At 35.3% G+C, this 20087-nt stretch overlaps 1 protein-coding gene across 1 annotated transcript in view; it reads left to right on the top strand.

Moving 5' to 3' along the window:
* LOC145765718 (uncharacterized) overlaps nt 1-20087 on the top strand; it is a 1283504-nt gene that overhangs the window by 1251243 nt on the left and 12174 nt on the right. The window contains exon 28 of the mRNA XM_082577542.1: nt 14922-15035. Within this exon, the coding sequence (XP_082433668.1) occupies nt 14922-15035 (114 nt within the window). The remainder of the gene's footprint in view (nt 1-14921; nt 15036-20087) is intronic.

The following is a 20087-nucleotide window of genomic DNA, read 5'->3' as shown; positions in this document are numbered from 1 at the left end:
CCTTCACAACAGTTGTTTTCTCTGCCACACACAACAGATGCTCATCACATGTGGTGGACAGCGTTGAAAGAGATGGGTAGCCTACATTAAAGCAATATTACAATCAAGGAAAAAAAATTCCTAGGTTCCAGTCGAAACAAGATATTATGATTCATTAGAGTTCAGCCAGAACTAAATTTGAGGAATAATCTGGGGAGCTGGCTAAAAGACCTTGTTGTTTGTTGTATTTTTGACACAACTTCGTTTTTTTTTTGTTAACACAAGTTCTTTTTTATTGTTACATTGCTGTCAAACAAAGTTTACTCTTGTATGTGGTTCTGTAGTAGCCTATCAAGTGAACGTTTAATGGTTTGTAAATGACAAATTTGTGTAAACAAAATCATGATAACAATTCACGTCGAAACTGTATAATACAGTACATTCCATTTACGGAACCTGCAGATCATATTGCTTTTATTCTGAAGTTAATTATAGGTTGTGATTTATAGCTGCAACTGATCAAACGTAGGCTACTATTGCTTTTAATTTAAGCAAGACTACGTCTTATAGTTTGTCAGTTCGTATCATCCTGCAAAGTTAGTGGACAGAACATAAATGAGCGTACTGTACAGCGTTATCACCATCTCGCCCTTTTGCGACAAGTTTGTTTATTGAGCAATGACAAAATAGCATCTCAAATTGGTGAAAATTCAGCATTTTGGTCGTCGATGCGGGGGCAGTAAACCTTAAGCTTTGAACATGCCTTTACATAGGAAAGTTCTGGGTACATCTCACTTCCAATTTATAACTAGCCAGTAGAAAAATTATAAAAAAAGTTATGTTAAACCGGAAAGTGAAATTTCCCCTTTTTTTTCAAAAAATTGAAAGTTTGACCCCCCTGCGGGGGCAGAAGATGCATCCCCAAACTGATGAAATTTTGCACACGTAATTTTTTCATGCATGTGCCACTTTTTATAACTAGCCGTTTTTGGATTTCGAAAAAAAGTCAAAAACGGCCCACCCTAGTGTGCAAGGCGGCCATTGCGTGGACGTTGCCATTTCTGTTTTTTATTTGCCATTTTTTGTTTCAAGCGGTGATTTGCTTGAAACAATAGTAAAACGGGAATGACCGAGAGTATAACTTCAATATCTTCAGCAATGTTTTCGAGCAAGCTCAAGGTTTTTTCTCAAAACCATTTCTACCACCTATTGTAGTTAGAGATTTAGTTATCAAAAGTGGCAGCTGGAATCTTGGCTCCTCATCTCGATCAACGTGGCATTCTTGCCTCCGAGGCCAAGATTAGATTCTTCCGTAACAAGGATAAAATTCTAAGCAGCTACTTTACAAAAGAACATAACTTTGCATTCTGTAATTATAAATATGGCCTTCATACCTTGTTCATCGATAGCTTTGTTTTGCATAGGCGGTAGGCCTATTTGTCTAGTTTGTTGAGCTAAACAATGAATGCATTTTGTTTGTACTTATAGTACCTTACTTAGTAAGTCTGGTACTGTTGAAGTTGAAGTCAACAAATATCATAACGAAAAACGCAAGTTATATATCCTACATCTTGTATCGTCAGGCTTGCTTCACGTCGTATTTTGATTGTTACTAGGCCAGTAAACGTTAATCAATATGATTGGTTCCAAATAGCGTTTATACAACTCAGAAATGGGCCTGGGATTACTTCCAGTTTTGTCTATATAATAAATGACAAGACGTTAAATCTATAGGGGCTCAAAATTGTGAAACAAATATTTTTACTGTATCTCAAAACTAGAGCAAATTCAAAAAAACTAAGTGCATTTTCGGAATCAAGGGCCTCGAAATACACTAAAATGACCCTCACATGTCGTGCCTTTGTAAAAAAAATTTTTTTTGCCTGTGTTATTATTATGTTGGCTGTGAAGAGAAAGTGAATAAACAGCTTTGATTTTTTCAACTTCTAAATCTTCAAAACTTGTAAAAAATTGTGTTTCAACGTCTACCAACGTTGAAATATCGTAAACAAAGATTCTCTTTGTTCATGCTTGCGAGTTAAAAACTTTTTTTCATCAAGAACATTTCACTTTTTCGATCGTTTTCCTGGCCACGCATTGCTCACGTGATCATTCGGTTATAACGCGCGAGCGACTGAACGCTTCTGCAAAGTCGACAACTTGTAGGACAAGGTTCGAATCTTGGAAAGGTCAAACTAAAACTGTAAAGTTCAATTTTATTGCGCTGTTGCTAGTTTAATTGGTGAGGATAAGTTAGAGCAACAATGTGTCGGTTGTGTAGCCGAATGATAAGAGCCTTGGTATGACGCTCAATAGGATGCCGGTTCGACACCGCTCAAAAGTATGCGATTGTGTTTTTCACATGAAATTTAAACAACGCATGCCTGAAAATTGCTTTCTTGCCTTCCATTCATTCAATCTAAATCTTCAACCTCCGGGCGGAAGCTTCAGATGAGACAAAATACAGTACAGTAGTGTGACTAACGTTTACACAAGTTTGTAAAATTGGATGCTAAGCAAGATGGCTTGTCGCCATCAAACATGTTCAATCAAACTCTATAATTAATTGATTTGTCTCTTTTGTTGTTACTGGAGCGCCATTATAATCACTTGCAATTGTGTTTTGTAGTATCAACTCCTAAGTTTTAGTATTCTAATCTATCGAGATTCACAAATTAAAAACATGTCACATTCCAGCAACGGCGAACAAAATGCAGATGTTTCAAGTGAGGAAGTGGTGGATGAAGGTGAGTTTCATTTGATGGTTGCTCTAACATGTTGATAATATTGATAGCATTGCTTTTTACGTATTTTACACATTTTAAAATAATTTGTTTCATTTTACTAAAAAATATTTATCTTCATTTTATTGCCATGATCCGGACATCAAGTCATCGACGTCTTCTTACGTTAAATTCAAGGCTCACATGTTAATAGTCAAAACAATATTTAATAAGTTTTCTTACAGGGCAAGCTCATCAACAACTGACTTACCAGGACAACCGACAGTTTTCTACAACTGTCCATCAGCATGTTGATGAAGCAGTGGTCCAAGTTGACCAGCGGCAGTATCAACAAGTGGTCCAGGTTGACCAGCGGCAGCATCAACAAGTGGTCCAGGTTGACCAGCGGCAGTACCAACAAGTGGTCCAAGTTGACCAGCGGCAGTATCAACAAGTGGTCCAGGTTGACCAGCAACAGCTTCAACAAGTGGTCAAACATGTTGACAAGAGGCAGTATCATACAACGATCTACAATTTGCCAGAGCAAAGTTGTGTCCCATCTGAAGATGAAGGTTTGTGCTGTTTATATTTGACTGAAATAGTTTCCATAATTATGGTAATAATTTCTCGGTTGTTAAATCATCAGGGCATAGAGCTGAATGATGATAGACATTGAGAGTTTGCAAACAGTTGCTATGTTGCCATATTTTCATTGAAAAATTGTATAAGTAGTTTTAATTGTCAATGAATCTTGCTTCATCATCAACTGTAACCATGCAAAGCTTTGCAATAACAAATCAGCTTCATGCTTTTAATCTTTGTAATAACGGAAACTCAAAAGATGCAGCAAAATGTTATACCAATTAGCAAAATATATCGTTGATTTTATTGCGAGGCAGGAATGATACAAAAAACATTATAAAGTCACTTGTTTGTTGCAATAAGGATGTAGATATTTTAAAAGTAACATTTAAAAAAAAGGAATATTTTAAAGTAACAATACTTCTCTTTGTGTTTTGTTCATTAAAAAAAAAACAATCATTTAATAAAATAAAAACAAAAAAAAGATCAACAAAATTATTGATCAGGGTTTTGTGGGTATGTTTAAATGAATGAATTTCAAACATTTTGATTACAGGATAAATATTACACGAAGAGTTTTATTTTAATAATTTACAATTTTTTCCAAGCATAATGTAGTTTCCACATTGGGCTGTTCAAAACAAATTTTTGTTTGAAACAAAATCTTTCACAACGAAGTATAATTTGAAAAGAATCGAAATCATAGCAAATATTTTTACATCGAAAAGAACTGTTTCAAAATTTTGTAACAAATTTTTTTCTGAAAATTTCAAAAATATTTCTAAACTTTTTTTTTCTAAAATAAGAAACAAATTCGCTTAAACTGTTTAATCAGTTTATTTCATAAAGTCATCATAACCTCTATGTTAAGACATCTGTGACGTCACAATAATATGATTTAGCTTACAGAAGTGCTAAACTAAGAGCAAATAGTGTGAGTATCATTCAGGGATTTCTAGTTGTATGTGAAGCGAAGGCACCTACTTACAGTAATTACAGGGAACGTTATAAAACAGTATTGCCAGATGATTTTTCAAATTTTTATTTTATTTTTGGTATGCTCAGAAGTAAACCGTTGCTTTGTAGTTGAATCTGTTCAAAAGTTTGTAAAATTCAATAAATTTAATTTGTTTTTGAGACAGTTTTTAGAAATTATTGCTGTTCAAAGCAATTAAGCTACTGCCTAAAAATACAAATTTACTTACTGATGATGATGATGGCGTATGAGCGATCTTTCCAGGCTAGATTAGAGGGCAGGAAATCTTCAGCCACTCGGCAGTCTCGTCGAGTGGCTGAAGATTTCCTGCCAATCAATTTATCAAGAAGTAGATTTCAAATTCTTACATTATTGATTTTTTATTGAATTTTTTTTTTATTTTAAGTTGTAATTTCTACAGATCAGGTTATTGCAACACGTTATCAACACCAAAAGTTATTGTTGTTGTATCCAGGTTTATAACTAGTTAATGTGTTAGTTGTTCAAAGCTTTTAAAAGACTTGGCTTAGGGTTTGTTTGCTCATGAGACAACCAACAATAACATTTTAACTAAAAACGTCTGGCAACACTTTTGCATAACGCACCCTACTTTGAGCGAGTATTTTTGCATCCCATACTTCTAGAAATCGTTGATATTTTTGGTTCGTTCTACGTAAGCAATACGTGTACATTCCCTCATTTTACGATGCCGATCGGTGGGGATTGCTAGTAGCCTATGGAGCTTTTGAAAATGATGGAACAAGATCACTTCGACACCTGCATTTTTGTTTTTATTTTTTGGTGTGAATTCCATTTTGAAGTTTTTTTTGTGTGTCACCTCGTTTCGAATGGATAACGAAGCAAAACGGTTTAACGAAACGAAAACTTTTGCTAACAAAATTATTTCGAAACGAAAACAAAAACAAGAATTTTTTTGGAATTTCGTTTTTTTGGAATTTCGTTTTTCAAGGAAAGAAAATATTTTGTTTCGAACAGCCCTGTTTCGAAACATGGTGTTTTGTTAAAATTGTTAAAATTTATTTAAGCTTTTAAAAAAATCCTTTACAAAAGCTTTTTTTGTTTTTATTTTTTGGTGTGAATTCCATTTTGAATTTTTTTTGTGTGTCACCTCGTTTCGAATGGATAACGAAGCAAAACGGTTTAACGAAACGAAACCTTTTGCTAACAAAATTATTTCGAAACGAAAACAAAAACAAGAATTTTTTTGGAATTTCGTTTTTTTGGAATTTCGTTTTTCAAGGAAAGAAAATATTTTGTTTCGAACAGCCCTGTTTCGAAACATGGTGTTTTGTTAAAATTGCTAAAATTTATTTAAGCTTTTAAAAAAATCCTTTACAAAAGCTTTTAATATTGTAATGAAAATCAGGGATATCAAAAGAAGGGGATACGAAGGCTTTTATTACGACTGACAATAGAAGGGCTTTTGTTTATCGTAAATAATCTGTGTTTATCGTAAAATGACAATTGGCGCCGATAGAAGTTTAATAAATCTTGTCATGATAACTTGCATTGCGCTATTAGCATCAGGCCTGGATATTCACAGCATGCTCATGATTGCTTGTTAATTCAACTACTCATATACTTGCTTTACATCTAGTCTACTGCAAAGGCTTTGTTAAAAAAAAATGCTTACTGGCAACTTTTCAACTGACTTTGTAGACAAATATTCTTTGAATATGCTCTATGTAACGTTTGCTAACTGTCTTCTGTAGCTCATTGTATCAGCTGCACTACAAAACTTTCTACGATTTTAAAAAGAACCACATGTTTAAAGCACTACAAACTACCGCCCTGGTAGTGTCACGAGAATAAGGCAATCGCTGCGAGCCTTCATATCCCCTTCTCTAGATATCCCTGATGAAAATATATAAAACGTATGACCTGTGGAAAAAATGAGACGTTAAATCAAACTCTTTACTGTACTTACATGTACTTTACTGTACTTTACTGTACGTTACTGTACTTTACTGTACTTTACTGTACTTTACTGTACTTTACTGTACTTTACTGTACTTTACTGTACTTTACTGTACTTTACTGTACTTTACTGTACTTTACTGTACTTTACTGTACTTTACTGTACTTTACTGTACTTTACTGTACTTTACTGTACTTTACTGTACTTTACTGTACTTTACTGTACTTTACTGTACTTTACTGTACTTTACTGTACTTTACTGTACTTTACTGTACTTTACTGTACTTTACTGTACTTTACTGTACTTTACTGTACTTTACTGTAGCCTACTTAGCTTTATATATATGGAATCTTTATTAAACTTTTAATTTACTTTGTTGAACAATAAGTCACTCAAAGTCTAATCAAGTAAGAGTGCAATCTCACAATCTCACAGATAATTTTTTACGAACAATTTTCATTTGTGCTTTTTAGATTCAAAACAAGAATTAAAAAAACTCCAAAAAGCAACTTTCAAACAATATCATCCCAAATATGACGTTGATCTCTCCAACTTTAAAGTTTCTTCAGCGAGTTTTCCAGAAATTTATCCTGAAATGGTTCAAGTTGATTTCTACCAAGGACGATTCATTCCAAACGATGACAAGTACAATCCCAACAGTCAAGGAATTAAGTTATCTGGATCTGAAGTAGCAGTAACAATCCATCAATTAGTTTCCCATATTCAAAAGAACAGGTTTGTGTCGGTTATCGGATATCCTGGGTCTGGAAAAACAACTCTATCAAAACGCCTGGCAAGACGACTTTCTCAAAGTGAAGACTATCTTGTCCTAAGGAAGCTTTTTATGGAGATGAATGACTGCAACGACCAATTATCATTGAAAGAGTTTCTGTTAGGAGATTGCAACTACAACTTAAGCGACCAAGAACAGAATTCTGTGTTTGAATGGATCATAGCCAATCCGGAAAACTGTTTCATTATTTTGGATGGATTTGATCAAGTAAGTTGGAACTTGAAGGAAAAAGTAAAAAAATCCAACTACAATACTCCACTTCAATACTGGGAACTTGTTTCGAATCTTTGTTTAGGAAAATTTCTTGAAAATTGTCACTTGATATTCACTTCTCGACCACATGCTATGGTTCATATTCCAGGAAGATGTCGACCCAAACGCACTTACTTCATTCGTGATCTGACATCTGACGACATGAAAATATTATTCGACGCCTTAGTCAACGACCAACAACAATCCGAGATTCTTTGGAACGAACTTACAGTAAAAACTCCACATTTAACATCAATCTGCCACAACCCTCTGATGCTGCAGCTCTACGTGAGAGCATCTCTTGGATCGTCTCAAATTGATGATATATCCACTATGACCAGAATATTTTATATTGTATTGTTAAATCTTAAAACTTCAGGACACGCCGTTTCCATATCAGATGATATTATCATCAGACTTTCCAAAATCGCGTACGAAGCAACAAAAAGAGAAACAGTCTTAATCACAGCAGACGACCTTGAAACAAAACATCTCTCCAGTCAGGAAGTTCAAGATCTTGTCGTCACTCTATTGGGAGCAAACAGAGAATATGCACTCCTGGAAGGGCAGCAACGCTTCTATTTTAGCCACCAAACCTTCCAAGAGTACTTCAGTTCTTTATACATCTGTCGTGAAATGTCATTAAGAGATTTTAGATCTTTTGTTCAAAATAACCTGCTGAAGGATCACTGGGCTGTTGTTGTACAATTTGCATCAGGACTTCTTTTGGATCCGTTCATAAACAAAGGTTAATTTCTATTTCATCTACAGTTCATTTATCGTACCACTAACAACAAATCTAATCATAGAGGGTTTTTTCATTATAATAGGCCAAGTCAAGATATAATTTGTTATCTTCATGAAGAAATTCATTATAATAATTGATATTCCTTTCAACAATTATCAATGGTACTTGGGCCCTTGACGTTATTTTTGAATGAGCGCTCAGACGATTACTTAATTAATATTTGTTTGATTTTGTCAATTGTATTTTCTCAATCTTGTTTTTCATAACTTTATGCTAGAAGAGGCACAATTGTTACACAGCGAGTACAATATGGCAATAAACAATATTTGCTTGCTTGTTTATCTGCTATAACTAAATAATATCTATTGCACAAACAACAAATTAATTTTTCAAATTTACAGATCAATCGAGCTCTGCAATGAACCAACGTCCTTCAGTAGAATCTACGTCAGCACTGACGCAACCATCAACGTCGTCTTCACAAATTGCCTCAAGTAGGAATATTGGCTAAATATTTTGTGAATATGTTGTGACAAGGAACGATATACTATTTATTTCTTGTCAACTACAAATAAAAAATATTTATCACATTTGGAAACCACTAGGCTAGGCGATCGTTTATATGCATCGATAATCTTTAATTCCCAGCTTTTCCACCACTCAGCTGCTTCAGAGCAGTGTATTGCATAGTGGAGAATGAATTGTGGGCACTGCAGTTTGCAAAATGGGCAATAACATTATTTCAACAAAAATAAATTTATTTATTTTGTTTTTACAACATCGTTAGTATCGAGCTCTGCAGTCAATCAGCTTCCTTCAGATGAATCTACGTCAACACTGACGCAATCAACATCTCAGACGTCACAAATCCCTTCAAGTAGGAATATTGTTTAGGTCGCTCGATCAGCGGTTCCAAAAGTCTGGTCCAACGTGATTACTTTTATACGTGTTGCATTTTCAATACCGTACGCAAAATAATCTACCCACCAACGCTGTTAAAATGGCGAACTTGTGACGAAAAATATTGGTGATCGCTAGCCTACAGAAGACAAAGTAATTATTTGTTTGTTACGTGCTTGGTGGGACTTGTATTTGTGGCAATCTTTGCTTCACAGCATCTTAGCCACACAGCTGCATTAAAAGCGGTGTACTTCACAGTAGGGGAGCATTTGTATATGAGCACTGACCAGTTTACATAAACGATCTTCCCGATGCAACTAATTTAAAAACTGTACTTTATGCTGATAACACAGTTCTTTATTTGGCTAAAAAAAACTACCAGCAACCTCCAACCGATGATAAATAAAGAATTATGCAAACTCTACACTTGGCTTGATAACAATCAGTTGACACTCAACTTGAGTAAAACTAACTACATACTCTTACTATACAATAAAAAGACTAAACTTTCCGATATGCAAATTAAATTAAGTGGTACAACAATTAAGGAAGTTGACCACACGCGCTACTTAGGAATCACAATAGATAACAAATTCAACTGGAATAAACACATTGATAGCCTCTCGAAAAAACTATCCTCTTCTTCAGGCGTACTGAGCAAACTTAGATAATGTACTTCTAGAAAAGTTCTCATCAATATTTATTATAGCATATTGTACACTCGCACCTACAAAATGGAATTATCAACTGGGGATTAGGGTGGCTCGTTTTTGAACTTTTTTTTAAATTCTCTCGGAGTAGTGGGGAAATGGTGCCAATGAGTGAGAAAACGCTCATGACAAAATTTGAGATTCGAAAAAAATTTGTCTTCAGCCTCCTCATGGGGCCCAAAAATCGAAAAATGGGGTCAAAAACGCATTTTTTTTTCAAAAATATTTTTAGTTTGGGTAGATACAATATTGTTTAGATATATCTGATTAGGCTAAGAAAAAAAATTGGAGTCATTTGAACTATTCCTTCAGCTTCCTCACAGCTTCTGAAAATTTCGATTTTGATGAAAATTTCGCATTTTTGTGGGTGGTTACATGATACATAATTGCGTTAGACATTTTGCCAGCTATAAAACGTCATTGTATTTCTCTTTATAGACCTGCCCTGAGCTGTTGCGTCATTTTTTAATGAAATTGGGTTAATTTAGTAGGAAAAAGTGACGTCTTTTATTTGAATTTACGTCACTGACGAAGTTTGTAGGTATGTAACCACAAACAAAAATGCGAAATTTTCAGCAAAAAGAAAATTTTCAGAAGCTGTGAGGAAGCTGAAGGAATAGTTCAAATGACTCCAATTTTTTTTCTTAGGCTAATTAGGTATATTTAAACAATATTGTATCTACCCAAACTAAAAATATTTAAAAAAAAAATGCGTTTTTGACCCCATTTTTCGATTTTTGGGCCCCATGAGGAGGCTGAAGACAATTTTTTACAAATTTAAAATTTTGTCATGAACGTTTTCTCACTCATTGGCACCATTTCCCCACTACCCCGAGAGAATTAAAAAAAAAAGTTCAAAAACGAGCCACCCTACTGGGGATGCGCACCCACAAAATACTTGAATAGAATCCAAGTTAGACAAAATAAGATAATTAAAATCGTGACAGGAGCATTTGAAATGAAAACTAAATTACTGCCACTCTATCAAAATAAAACACTAACTGTTAACTCTACTTATAAACTAGAAATAAGCAAAGTTATGTTCAAATTTTATAATAACAAACTACCGGAAAACTTCAAAACTTTCTTTACACATGTATCAGCTATTCATTCGTATAGCACCCGACGCTCAAGCTCCAATTCGCTTTATACTAAACAGGCAAATACCCAATTATTTCAAAAAAGTTTAAAATGCATGGGAATCAAGGTATGGGACAGTTTACTCCAAAATATGAAGAAAAAAACATGAAAAAAGGCTACAAATTTTTCAGTAAAATGTGCAAAAAACACTTCTTCAATAATCAAGAGCTATAAAAACGACATCCACTACCTGACTTTATGTCCATTGTTATTATTTTTTGTATTTCTTGCATCTTTATCTGTATTTGTTGTTTTTTCTGTTCTTCCTTCCTTCTTCTTTTTTGTGTTAAATTGCTACAGTATTTAAAAAAGCAATACTTTCTTTCGTATAACTATTTGAATGAGAGAGTGCAGACTCGACGACCTCGTATGCCTTCTGGGCTACGGTCTTTCGCACTCTCTCATTGGAAGCACACTGTACGTTTTTGTTTTATGTACGTTTCGGCGTTTCCCATCCAAGCAAAAATAAAATGACCATCCATCCATTTTAATAGCAAGCTGCATTAGATGATGTAATTGTTATCCTCCTAACCGGTGGCTAGTGCCAAATAAGACTTGGCTTGTACTCAAGTCATAACAAAAATTGTCATTGCAAGAAGCCAGACGGATGTTTGATGGTGAAGATTGAAATTAATGAATGAAAATAATGGTGGTCGCTAGCCTACAGCAGACAAAGTCATTAATTGTTTGTTATGTGCCTGGTGGGCGTTAGTAGGTAGGAGCTGTGTTGATGGCAATCTTTGATTCACAGAGCCTTAGCCACACAGCAGCTCCATTAAGCGCGTTGTACTTCAAAGTAGGAGATCATTTGTATATGAGCACTGACTTAATAGCAAGCTGCATTAGATGATGTAATTGTTATCCTCCTAACCGGTGGCCAGTGCCAAATAAGACTTGGCTTGTACTCAAATCATAACAAAAATTGTCATTGCAAGAAACCAGACGCATGTTCGATGGTTGACGATTGAAATTAATGAATTAAAATCTAACAAAGCGTTCCACGTTCAGACAACGTCATTAAGTGCCTTGTCTAAAAATATTTCCTGGATGGGAGTTGAACCAACGTCCTTTTGATCTTTGAAAAGTAAAAAGAGCCAATTTTGCTATCTGGGTTATCACATCATTGTGACACGTCGCTCGTCGTCACGCATCTTCCTTCTTCCTGACAGCTCAGTAGCAAGCTTACCGATCACAATGCTTTAATATGCGAGTTTCTTTGTTACGTATTGGTTCATTAGTTGTCATGATCTGGCAGTCTTGTTGTGGCAGCATACGTACATGTTTTGATTAGGTCAGTTATTCGATAGTTCGTGTTTGCAAGTTTAACCACTTTGTGTCAATTTGTAAGGTAACACCATGTTTAAGTTCAATAGAGCTTTTGTTAAGTGAACAAAGGGTCTATTATCACGAAAATGTAATGTTTACAATCATATCAATCACCAAATGATTGATTTGTATTTGTTATTAATTTTTTTATTCTAAATGAGCAATAAACATTAACAAAACTGAGCAATAAACATAGTTGGAAAGTGTATCTTGTTACAACCACACCAAAAGCTTTCCTAAGCAACTACACTGCAGTATAATCCAAACATATTACAGTATATTAATTTTAGATCTCCTTCAAGATTCTTTTCTTCAAGAATCTCAACAACTGACTACACAGTCCAACGCATCAAATCGACCTCAATCATCATCTCAGAATGCTTCATCTTCAGCTCCACAAGACTCACAACCTCAACCGTTGAAGCGCAGATTTACATCTTTAAGGAAAAAAACAATTCAAAGTAAAAACTAAATTAAATAATTTAGTTGAGTTTAATTAAATTGAAGTTTATCTATTTCACCTAACCAGGGCAGTCTTTTAACTTCATTATATTTAAATTTATATTAAAATTAAAGTTAATCATAATTTTACAGGCAACTCAACCTCCAAAACAACCCAACAACCTTTAAGTGTATCTACCTCATCACAAACGCCATCATCTTCCCACCAACCAAGCTCTTCTGGTAATATTATCGTATAACAAATAAATATTCCATTAAACATATTGTTGACATAATGTCAGGTGGCCATGTTTAAATGTTCTTTGATTTACATATAAGCTTTAAGTCGACATCATATACACTAGGGTGGATCGTTTTTCAACTTTTTTTCTTAATTGCTAATTAATAGTGCAGAAAAGTTGTGCACTGACATTGTAAGCACAACACAAAAAAAAATTCAAAAATTTTAATATCTTGGGGTGCCCCAAAGAAGTTGAAATATTAGAAAAAGTGGAAAATTTCGAAAAATTTTATTTTTTGTTTTAGTTTTTAAACGCTTCAGAAAATTTCCGAAAATCAATATTTACTTCGCATTGCTGATGTCATGGTTGTCTGTATCCTGTTTAATAACATGAACATTCACCAACGTTTGCTGCCTTTCCCTTCGTGCTGCCTTAGTAGACGATCATGGGGTGTCTTCCCCTTAGTAGACGATCAATCGATCATGGGCTGTCTCACAGAAGATCAGTTGTTGAAGAGCATGTGTGTATTATCGCCAAACCTGGATCTCAGTATTTTGGCCACGTAAGTCCAACCGCGGGAACAGCCGGAAGCATTGCCGACTCCATAATATCAGCAGTTCATGATAGAGGAACAGACACCAGCTTAATAACAGCCGTGGGGTGTGATGGTACTGTGGTAAATACGGGTCTTGCAGGCGGTGTTGTACAACTGGTGGAATTAGAGTTTCGAAAACCACTGCAATGGTTGGTATGTCAACTCCACGCAAACGAATTACCCCTGCGGCATCTTTGAGTTTTTGGATGGCAGTACAACTGGTCCTCGTGGGTATTCCGGACAGATTGCAAAGGCTTTACTTACATGTGATAAAATGCTTTTCCGACGATTTGAATCAATACCAAGTAATTTTCCTCATATGGGTGTGACCGATTTAAGCACGGACCAAAGATACCTCCGGGACATTTGTCATTGCGTTTGTACAGTAGAAATTCCCAGTTCACTTGCCACAAGAAGTCCAGGTAAGCTGTCAGTTATATTGATATGATATGCTGGCAAACCGATAACGACAAAACTGAACCTTCAATAACTATGAAAATGACAACAGAAGAACTTTGTTCGTTCAAAAACATCAACACAAGCCAACATCTCTCAATTTTCCCTGCCACACGCAAGCAGTCGAGCGAGGTGTCAAGGTTTGTCACGGAGGCCTCTGTTGCAGTATGTGGTGCCGCTAACCACGATGGATTCATCAGAAGTCGGCTACAATCCAGGAAAGACATGCCGCGTCTCAATACAAAACAAGATTTTAGATTATGTGCTTAAAAGGTTTGCGTATCCTACATGTACTTGTAATTTTACTTGTAAATATTGATTTTCTGTGTAATTTACAATGATTCGCGGGAGGTAGTGCAGTTACAAATGTGTAAAAATTGAATTTTTAAAAATTTGCGATTCTTTTTTGAGTTTTAAACTTTGTTGGGGCACCCCAAGATATTAATTTTTTTGGAAATTTCTTTTTGTATTGTGCTTACAATGTCAGTGCACAACTTTTCCGCGCTCTTAACAAGCGATTAAAAATTAAATCAAAAAATAAAAAATTTGGAAATTTTCCACTTTTTCTAATATTTCAACTTCTTTGGGGCACCCCAAGATGTTAAGATTTCTGAAATTTTTTTTTGTGTTGTGCTTGCAATGTCAGTGCACTACTTTTCCGCGCTCTTAACAAGCGATTAAAAACTAAAACAAAAAATAAAATTTTTCGAAATTTTTCACTTTTTCTAATATTTCAACTTCTTTGGGGCAACCCAAAATATTAAAACTTCTGAAATTTTTTTTTGTGTTGTGCTTAAAATGTCAGTGCACAACTTTTCCGCACTATTAATTAGCGATCAAGAAAAAAAGTTGAAAAACGATTCACCCTAATATACACGCCTTAAACTTTTGCAGTTTTGCCACTTTTTCCTTTTGTTGTTTTTTTTCCCATAATTATATTATTCCAACATTATCATTAAATCTTGTATTCAAGCAAAGAAAAATATGTTGAATTGAATGTTTGTAATGAAGGATAAGACTTTGAAATATTTCAAAGATTTTTTGTAAGCGTTTCTTTCTCTTACAAGTTAAATTTTTTTTTAAATATTAACTGTTGAAGTGGTCTCAATTCGTTACAGCGACTTCATCTTCCCAAAGTTCTTCATTTATCTTTCATCTCAAGTCAAAAACACAAACATTGAAGGAAAGTGTCAGATCTACAATGCAAAAAGTATTTCCACGCAAGCCTACCGGTAAGTAACAAATTATTCAAATTGAATTAAGAAGCTCAATGGAGGCCACAAAATCAATGTCAAAATTTATATTAAATAAAAACAAGCTTTCTGTGTTTTGTAACCTCACGTGGAATGGATATAAATAATGAATTAATTACGACAAACATGGAAACATTCTAAATATGACGTCATACTTTTATACACTTGTTCCATAGTGGCTTGATGACGCGTCTATAATATCGCATGCAGTAGCGGACCTAGAAAATTTATAAGAGGTGTCGACAAAATGGACAATGTAGAAGTGGAGCTCCAACAAATACAATAATGCGGGAGATAGTCTCGCTTTCGGGGCTTGCCCTAAGAAACAGCTGATAGTTTTAACTTTTTTTAACCGTCTTTTGTGCATTTTAGGATCATTAATGGCTTTTCTATCATGACCCACACTTAATATTTGTGGGTCATGATTAAAGTTTATCAAAAAAAAACTAGATTTTCGTACAAGTTTAAGTTAAAATTTGAAGTTACGTTTCATATGATATTTTCTTTCCGACCACAGAAGGGCTTCAATGATTTATTTACTAATTTTTGTTTATGTTAGCCTATGTCGTTTCACAGTCAAATTTCAAAAGTCTGAACTGTCCAAGCCTCCCCTATGCTTAGTATACAAGGTAAATTTTAGCTCATACTTCTGTTAACACTGAAATAGGTCATTTTAAATGGTAAGTAGTTGAAATTGGCGATGGGTTTACTTTGGAATATTACATTATTGTCTTAGTTTTTGAGGAAGCACATCAAACAATTCTACCCCTAAAATCTACTGCTAAAACTTTGCATGCCAAATGCAGTCGTTGAGGTTGATCAAGCAAAGCGATTGAAAAACATTTGTAAAAATGAAGAAAAAATTTATTTGCACGTTTTTTCTCAATTTTTTGAGGGGTAGTACGTGATCAAATGCCTCCCTAGATTTTTTATTGCCCACAAGCTTATTGAACAGTACTTAAATAACTGAAATTGTTAACAAAATTAATAAATTGCCTTTGAACATGATTTTGCAAGGTTACGATAATTTAAACACTATTAAGATCATCACGCATTGAAGCAACTTTGTCATAAATTTTTAAAGATCATCGACTGTAAAGCGGTTTGCGACGGTGTCACGATTTCTTTCTATCTCTTACCAGGAAAAAGAATTGGAAAGGTTCAATGACGTAGTTTAATGGGTCAAACCGAAAAGCAGTCAATTAAATGTCGAATAATTCTACTAGTGAAATGATAATCTGACTTCTTGAAGAACTTTAACGAGCGGCTTCTCAAATAACTCTAATTTCGAATACAATTTATATCAGCACCATTCTCATCTACTTGTATTCAATTACTTCAAGTCTCAATCACCAATAATTTCTGCATCAACTACCAATCCACAACTCATAGCACAACTCTCATAATCAACTCATAATAATAATCATCATAATAATAATCTATTACGCAAATTACACCACTATTTATAAAAGGTTTGTTCGGTCTAGTAACTTCGAGAAGGTTACGTAGTGTTGCGTCACACGAACTCATCGTCGGTCACGTAGCATTGAGCGGCATAAACAAGCAAGTTTAAAGAAGTCTAAAGAATGTCACGTAGGAGTAGAGGACTGTTACATAATACAGATTTCGTAATCAGAGGTCCATTCGTAAACAACCTTGTGACATCATGACAAACGATATTGGCAATCGTGAAAACAACAGAACGTTCCAGATACAGAATGATTTAGAATTACGTTGCAGAACAACGACTTCACAATTAGAGGTTACTACTGGTCATTGACCGATAATAACATACCGCTCAAGAATTTCATAATGAAAACAGCACATTCTGTCAAGACGCAAAGCAGCCCGACGCGAGACTTTGCACATTGATTGTGACAGACGGTAACAAAGAACAAATAACCAAACGTGATTATTTGAAGTCGATGTAATAAACCAAACATTATATTATTAAACCAAGCGTTAAACATAGATTAATATACTTTAGTAATATACTATAGCAGGCATGCACAACTCAAAACAGTACACGGGCCGTTTTAGGAAAAAAATATTTTTCACGGGCCGCGTGCTGAAAAAAAGCCTAAAAAAGCCAATAGAAAATAGCTGAAAAAAGCCAATTAGTATTCATTAAATATACACATATAAAAAGCGCACAACCAAATAGTGTCCCTCCGAACTTTGACTTCAGCGACAACGCAGAAACGTAGTTAATGAAAAGACAAGCAACAAGAAAATTTTCTAGTTTCGGCTTCAAAACGACATTCGGTCGGACACTACAACTAAATATAAGGTAGACATTACTGCTCCGATTGACGCTGACTGAATTTTTTTGCTAAAAAATTTGGGAAAGATAAAATTAAGCCAAAAAAAGCCAAAATTATGTTGGCTTTTTATTAATTTGACAAAAAATCGATGAAACATGAAAAAAATAAGCCAATATAAGGGAGTTGAAAAACAACCAGATTCTCAAAATCTGGCTTCAAAAAAGCCAAATTGGCAAATGGCAACTTTGCTGACACCTACGGTACCAGACACTATGCTTTGAAAATATTCAGTTTGTGCGGAAACAAGCAACAAAGGTTGGATTGTTGTTGTAAAATTTTTCAGCAAAAATAAGCGAAATCACGGAATATCTCGTGGGCCGCATGAAAAGGTTTCGCGGGCCGCATGCGGCCCGCGGGCCGTATGTTGTGCATGCCTGTACTATAGGTAATATACTCGAATCATCTCGAAGGTCGCATGATAGGATTTAATTGCGTGATTGTAGAATCTTTATCCCCTGGCAGTTTCGCATACCAGTAGAGGCTTTGAACCACTGACGCATGACCGGTCACCAAGTTTGACAAAAACTGTTGTTTGTCAAGTATTCCATTCACTTGGTGGCGCTGAATGGAGAGCAGTCCTTGAAATGCGTTACCCAAGCGCACTCCCTGAGAGTCGAACCAGCTATGTTTGATCTTACGGTTTCTTTGTACACATATTCGACGCTTAACCAACTGAGCTATCGAGATGACAATTTTGCAGCCGCATGTCATACAAACTTGTTCGGCATTGTTGAGGCCCATTAGAACAAATCATAAAATGCGGAATATTCACCAGTAAAGCATCTGGAACTTTACTGAAACAAATTTCTATGAAGATGCACTTGCAATTTGGTAACACTTGTTTTATTTTAATACCGTTTGATAATTTAGTCAAGAGTTAAAATAAATGCATATACTGTAGTCCTGCTACCTTATCAAAACGACGTTTACAAATCATAATTTTAGTGACAAGTCTTTATAGTCCGGCAGCCCGTGACGTTTTTGTAACATCATAAGGTACAAAAGGTTTGAGTGTTTTATCAACCTTGCCCCACTGTGGGATGTTCAGAAACCCACATCCGAGGCTTCACTGCTGGGGCGTTTGGGGGCTACGGCCCGGTGAAAAACCCATTTTGGGGGTCAAAAAAACATCATAAGGTACAAGAACAAAACCTACGCCAGAGTTTATGCCTTCACTTGTAGACTTTGGAACAAGTCGATCTGGGTGCCCCAGGTGGGGCATTCCCGAATAAGGGGCCCCCAAAGTTAGGGCAAAATACGTAAAAATAACATCATAAGGTACAAAGATGGAACTTATTTCATCAGTTAGGGCATGTTCCACTGAGTACGAAACAACTTTTCTTATGGCCCCAAGGTGGGGCTTAACCTTATTTCGGGGGTATAACCCCTAAAATTCACAAAATTAACATCATAAGGTACATGAATGAAACCAAGTGTAGGTGATAGTACCTCACTTACGGATTTCAGAACATTAAAATTTGGTCGCCCCAGGTGGGGCATTCTCGAATAAGGGGCCCCCAAAGTTGGGGCAAAATACGTAAAAATAACATCATAAGGTACAAAGATGGAACTTGCATCATCAGTTAGGGCATGTTCCACTGAGTTCGAAACAACTTTTCTTATGGCCCCAAGGTGGGGCTTAACCTCATTTTGGGGGTATAATCCCTAAAATTAACATCATAAGGTACATGAATGAAACCAAGTGTAGGTGATAGTACCTCACTTACGGATTTCAGAACATTCAAATTTGGTCGCCCCAGGTGGGGCATTCCTGAATAAGGAGCTCCCAAAGTTGGATCAAAATACGTAGCCTACCGGTAAAAATAACATGATAAGGTGCAAAGATGGAACTTGTATCATCAGTTGGGGCATGTTCCACTGAGTTTGAAACAACTTTTCTTATGGCTCTAAGGTGGGGCTTAACCTCATTTTGAGGTATAACCCCTAAAATTCACAAAATTAACATCATAAGGTATAAAACCAAGTGTCTCTCGTGTATATTTCAAAACGCCTGCAAATATTTTGGAAAATCAACGAAGCATGTAAGATATAATATCTACACAGCATAACATTTGCTTATTAGGTTAAAATTTATCACTATGAAAATACATATTGTACGCAGGGGTGGATTGGCGGCTAATCGTTAGCCTTCTGGGAATTCGAGAACGTTCCCGGTTGGCCGGTCAGAGGGTCACTGTCCTGTTTTATGTACAAAAGAAAATTTTATTTGAAATATAATAGTCGTAGCGCTATAGCCTATCCTTATTCTTTGTTTGAATAACACTGACAATGATTGAAGTTACAAATCGAAGCTTGCTATACAAATACGTACAATGTCTAACTTTATAGCCTACATCATATTACCGGTTCCAAGACTTTTTCTGAAATGAAATAAATTGTTTGTGAAACGAGCATTTTTATGCTAAATCTATTTTGATAGAAGTGGACCGTTATTATTTTTAAATTTCCGGGCTAATTCAATTTGCTAATCCGCCCCTGATTGTACGTAGGCCTACCTACATTTAAGTTTCTCTCAGACTAAACACTGAACAGAAACAAATCACACTATGTGGTCTCATTTAAACAACTGAGAGGACTTCTCGAATAACATGTGATTTGTGCTAAAAGAAATGAAAAAATTGCTCGCTACAAAATAACGAAACCTGGAACGGCGTGCGAAAGAAACGTTAAATTATACACTAGTAGA

This window comes from Aplidium turbinatum, chromosome 2 (genome assembly GCF_918807975.1).
Source record: "Aplidium turbinatum chromosome 2, kaAplTurb1.1, whole genome shotgun sequence".
Lineage (NCBI taxonomy): Eukaryota > Metazoa > Chordata > Ascidiacea > Aplousobranchia > Polyclinidae > Aplidium > Aplidium turbinatum.
Note: the sequence above shows the minus strand (reverse complement) of the source record. Positions and strands in the feature narration are given on the sequence as shown.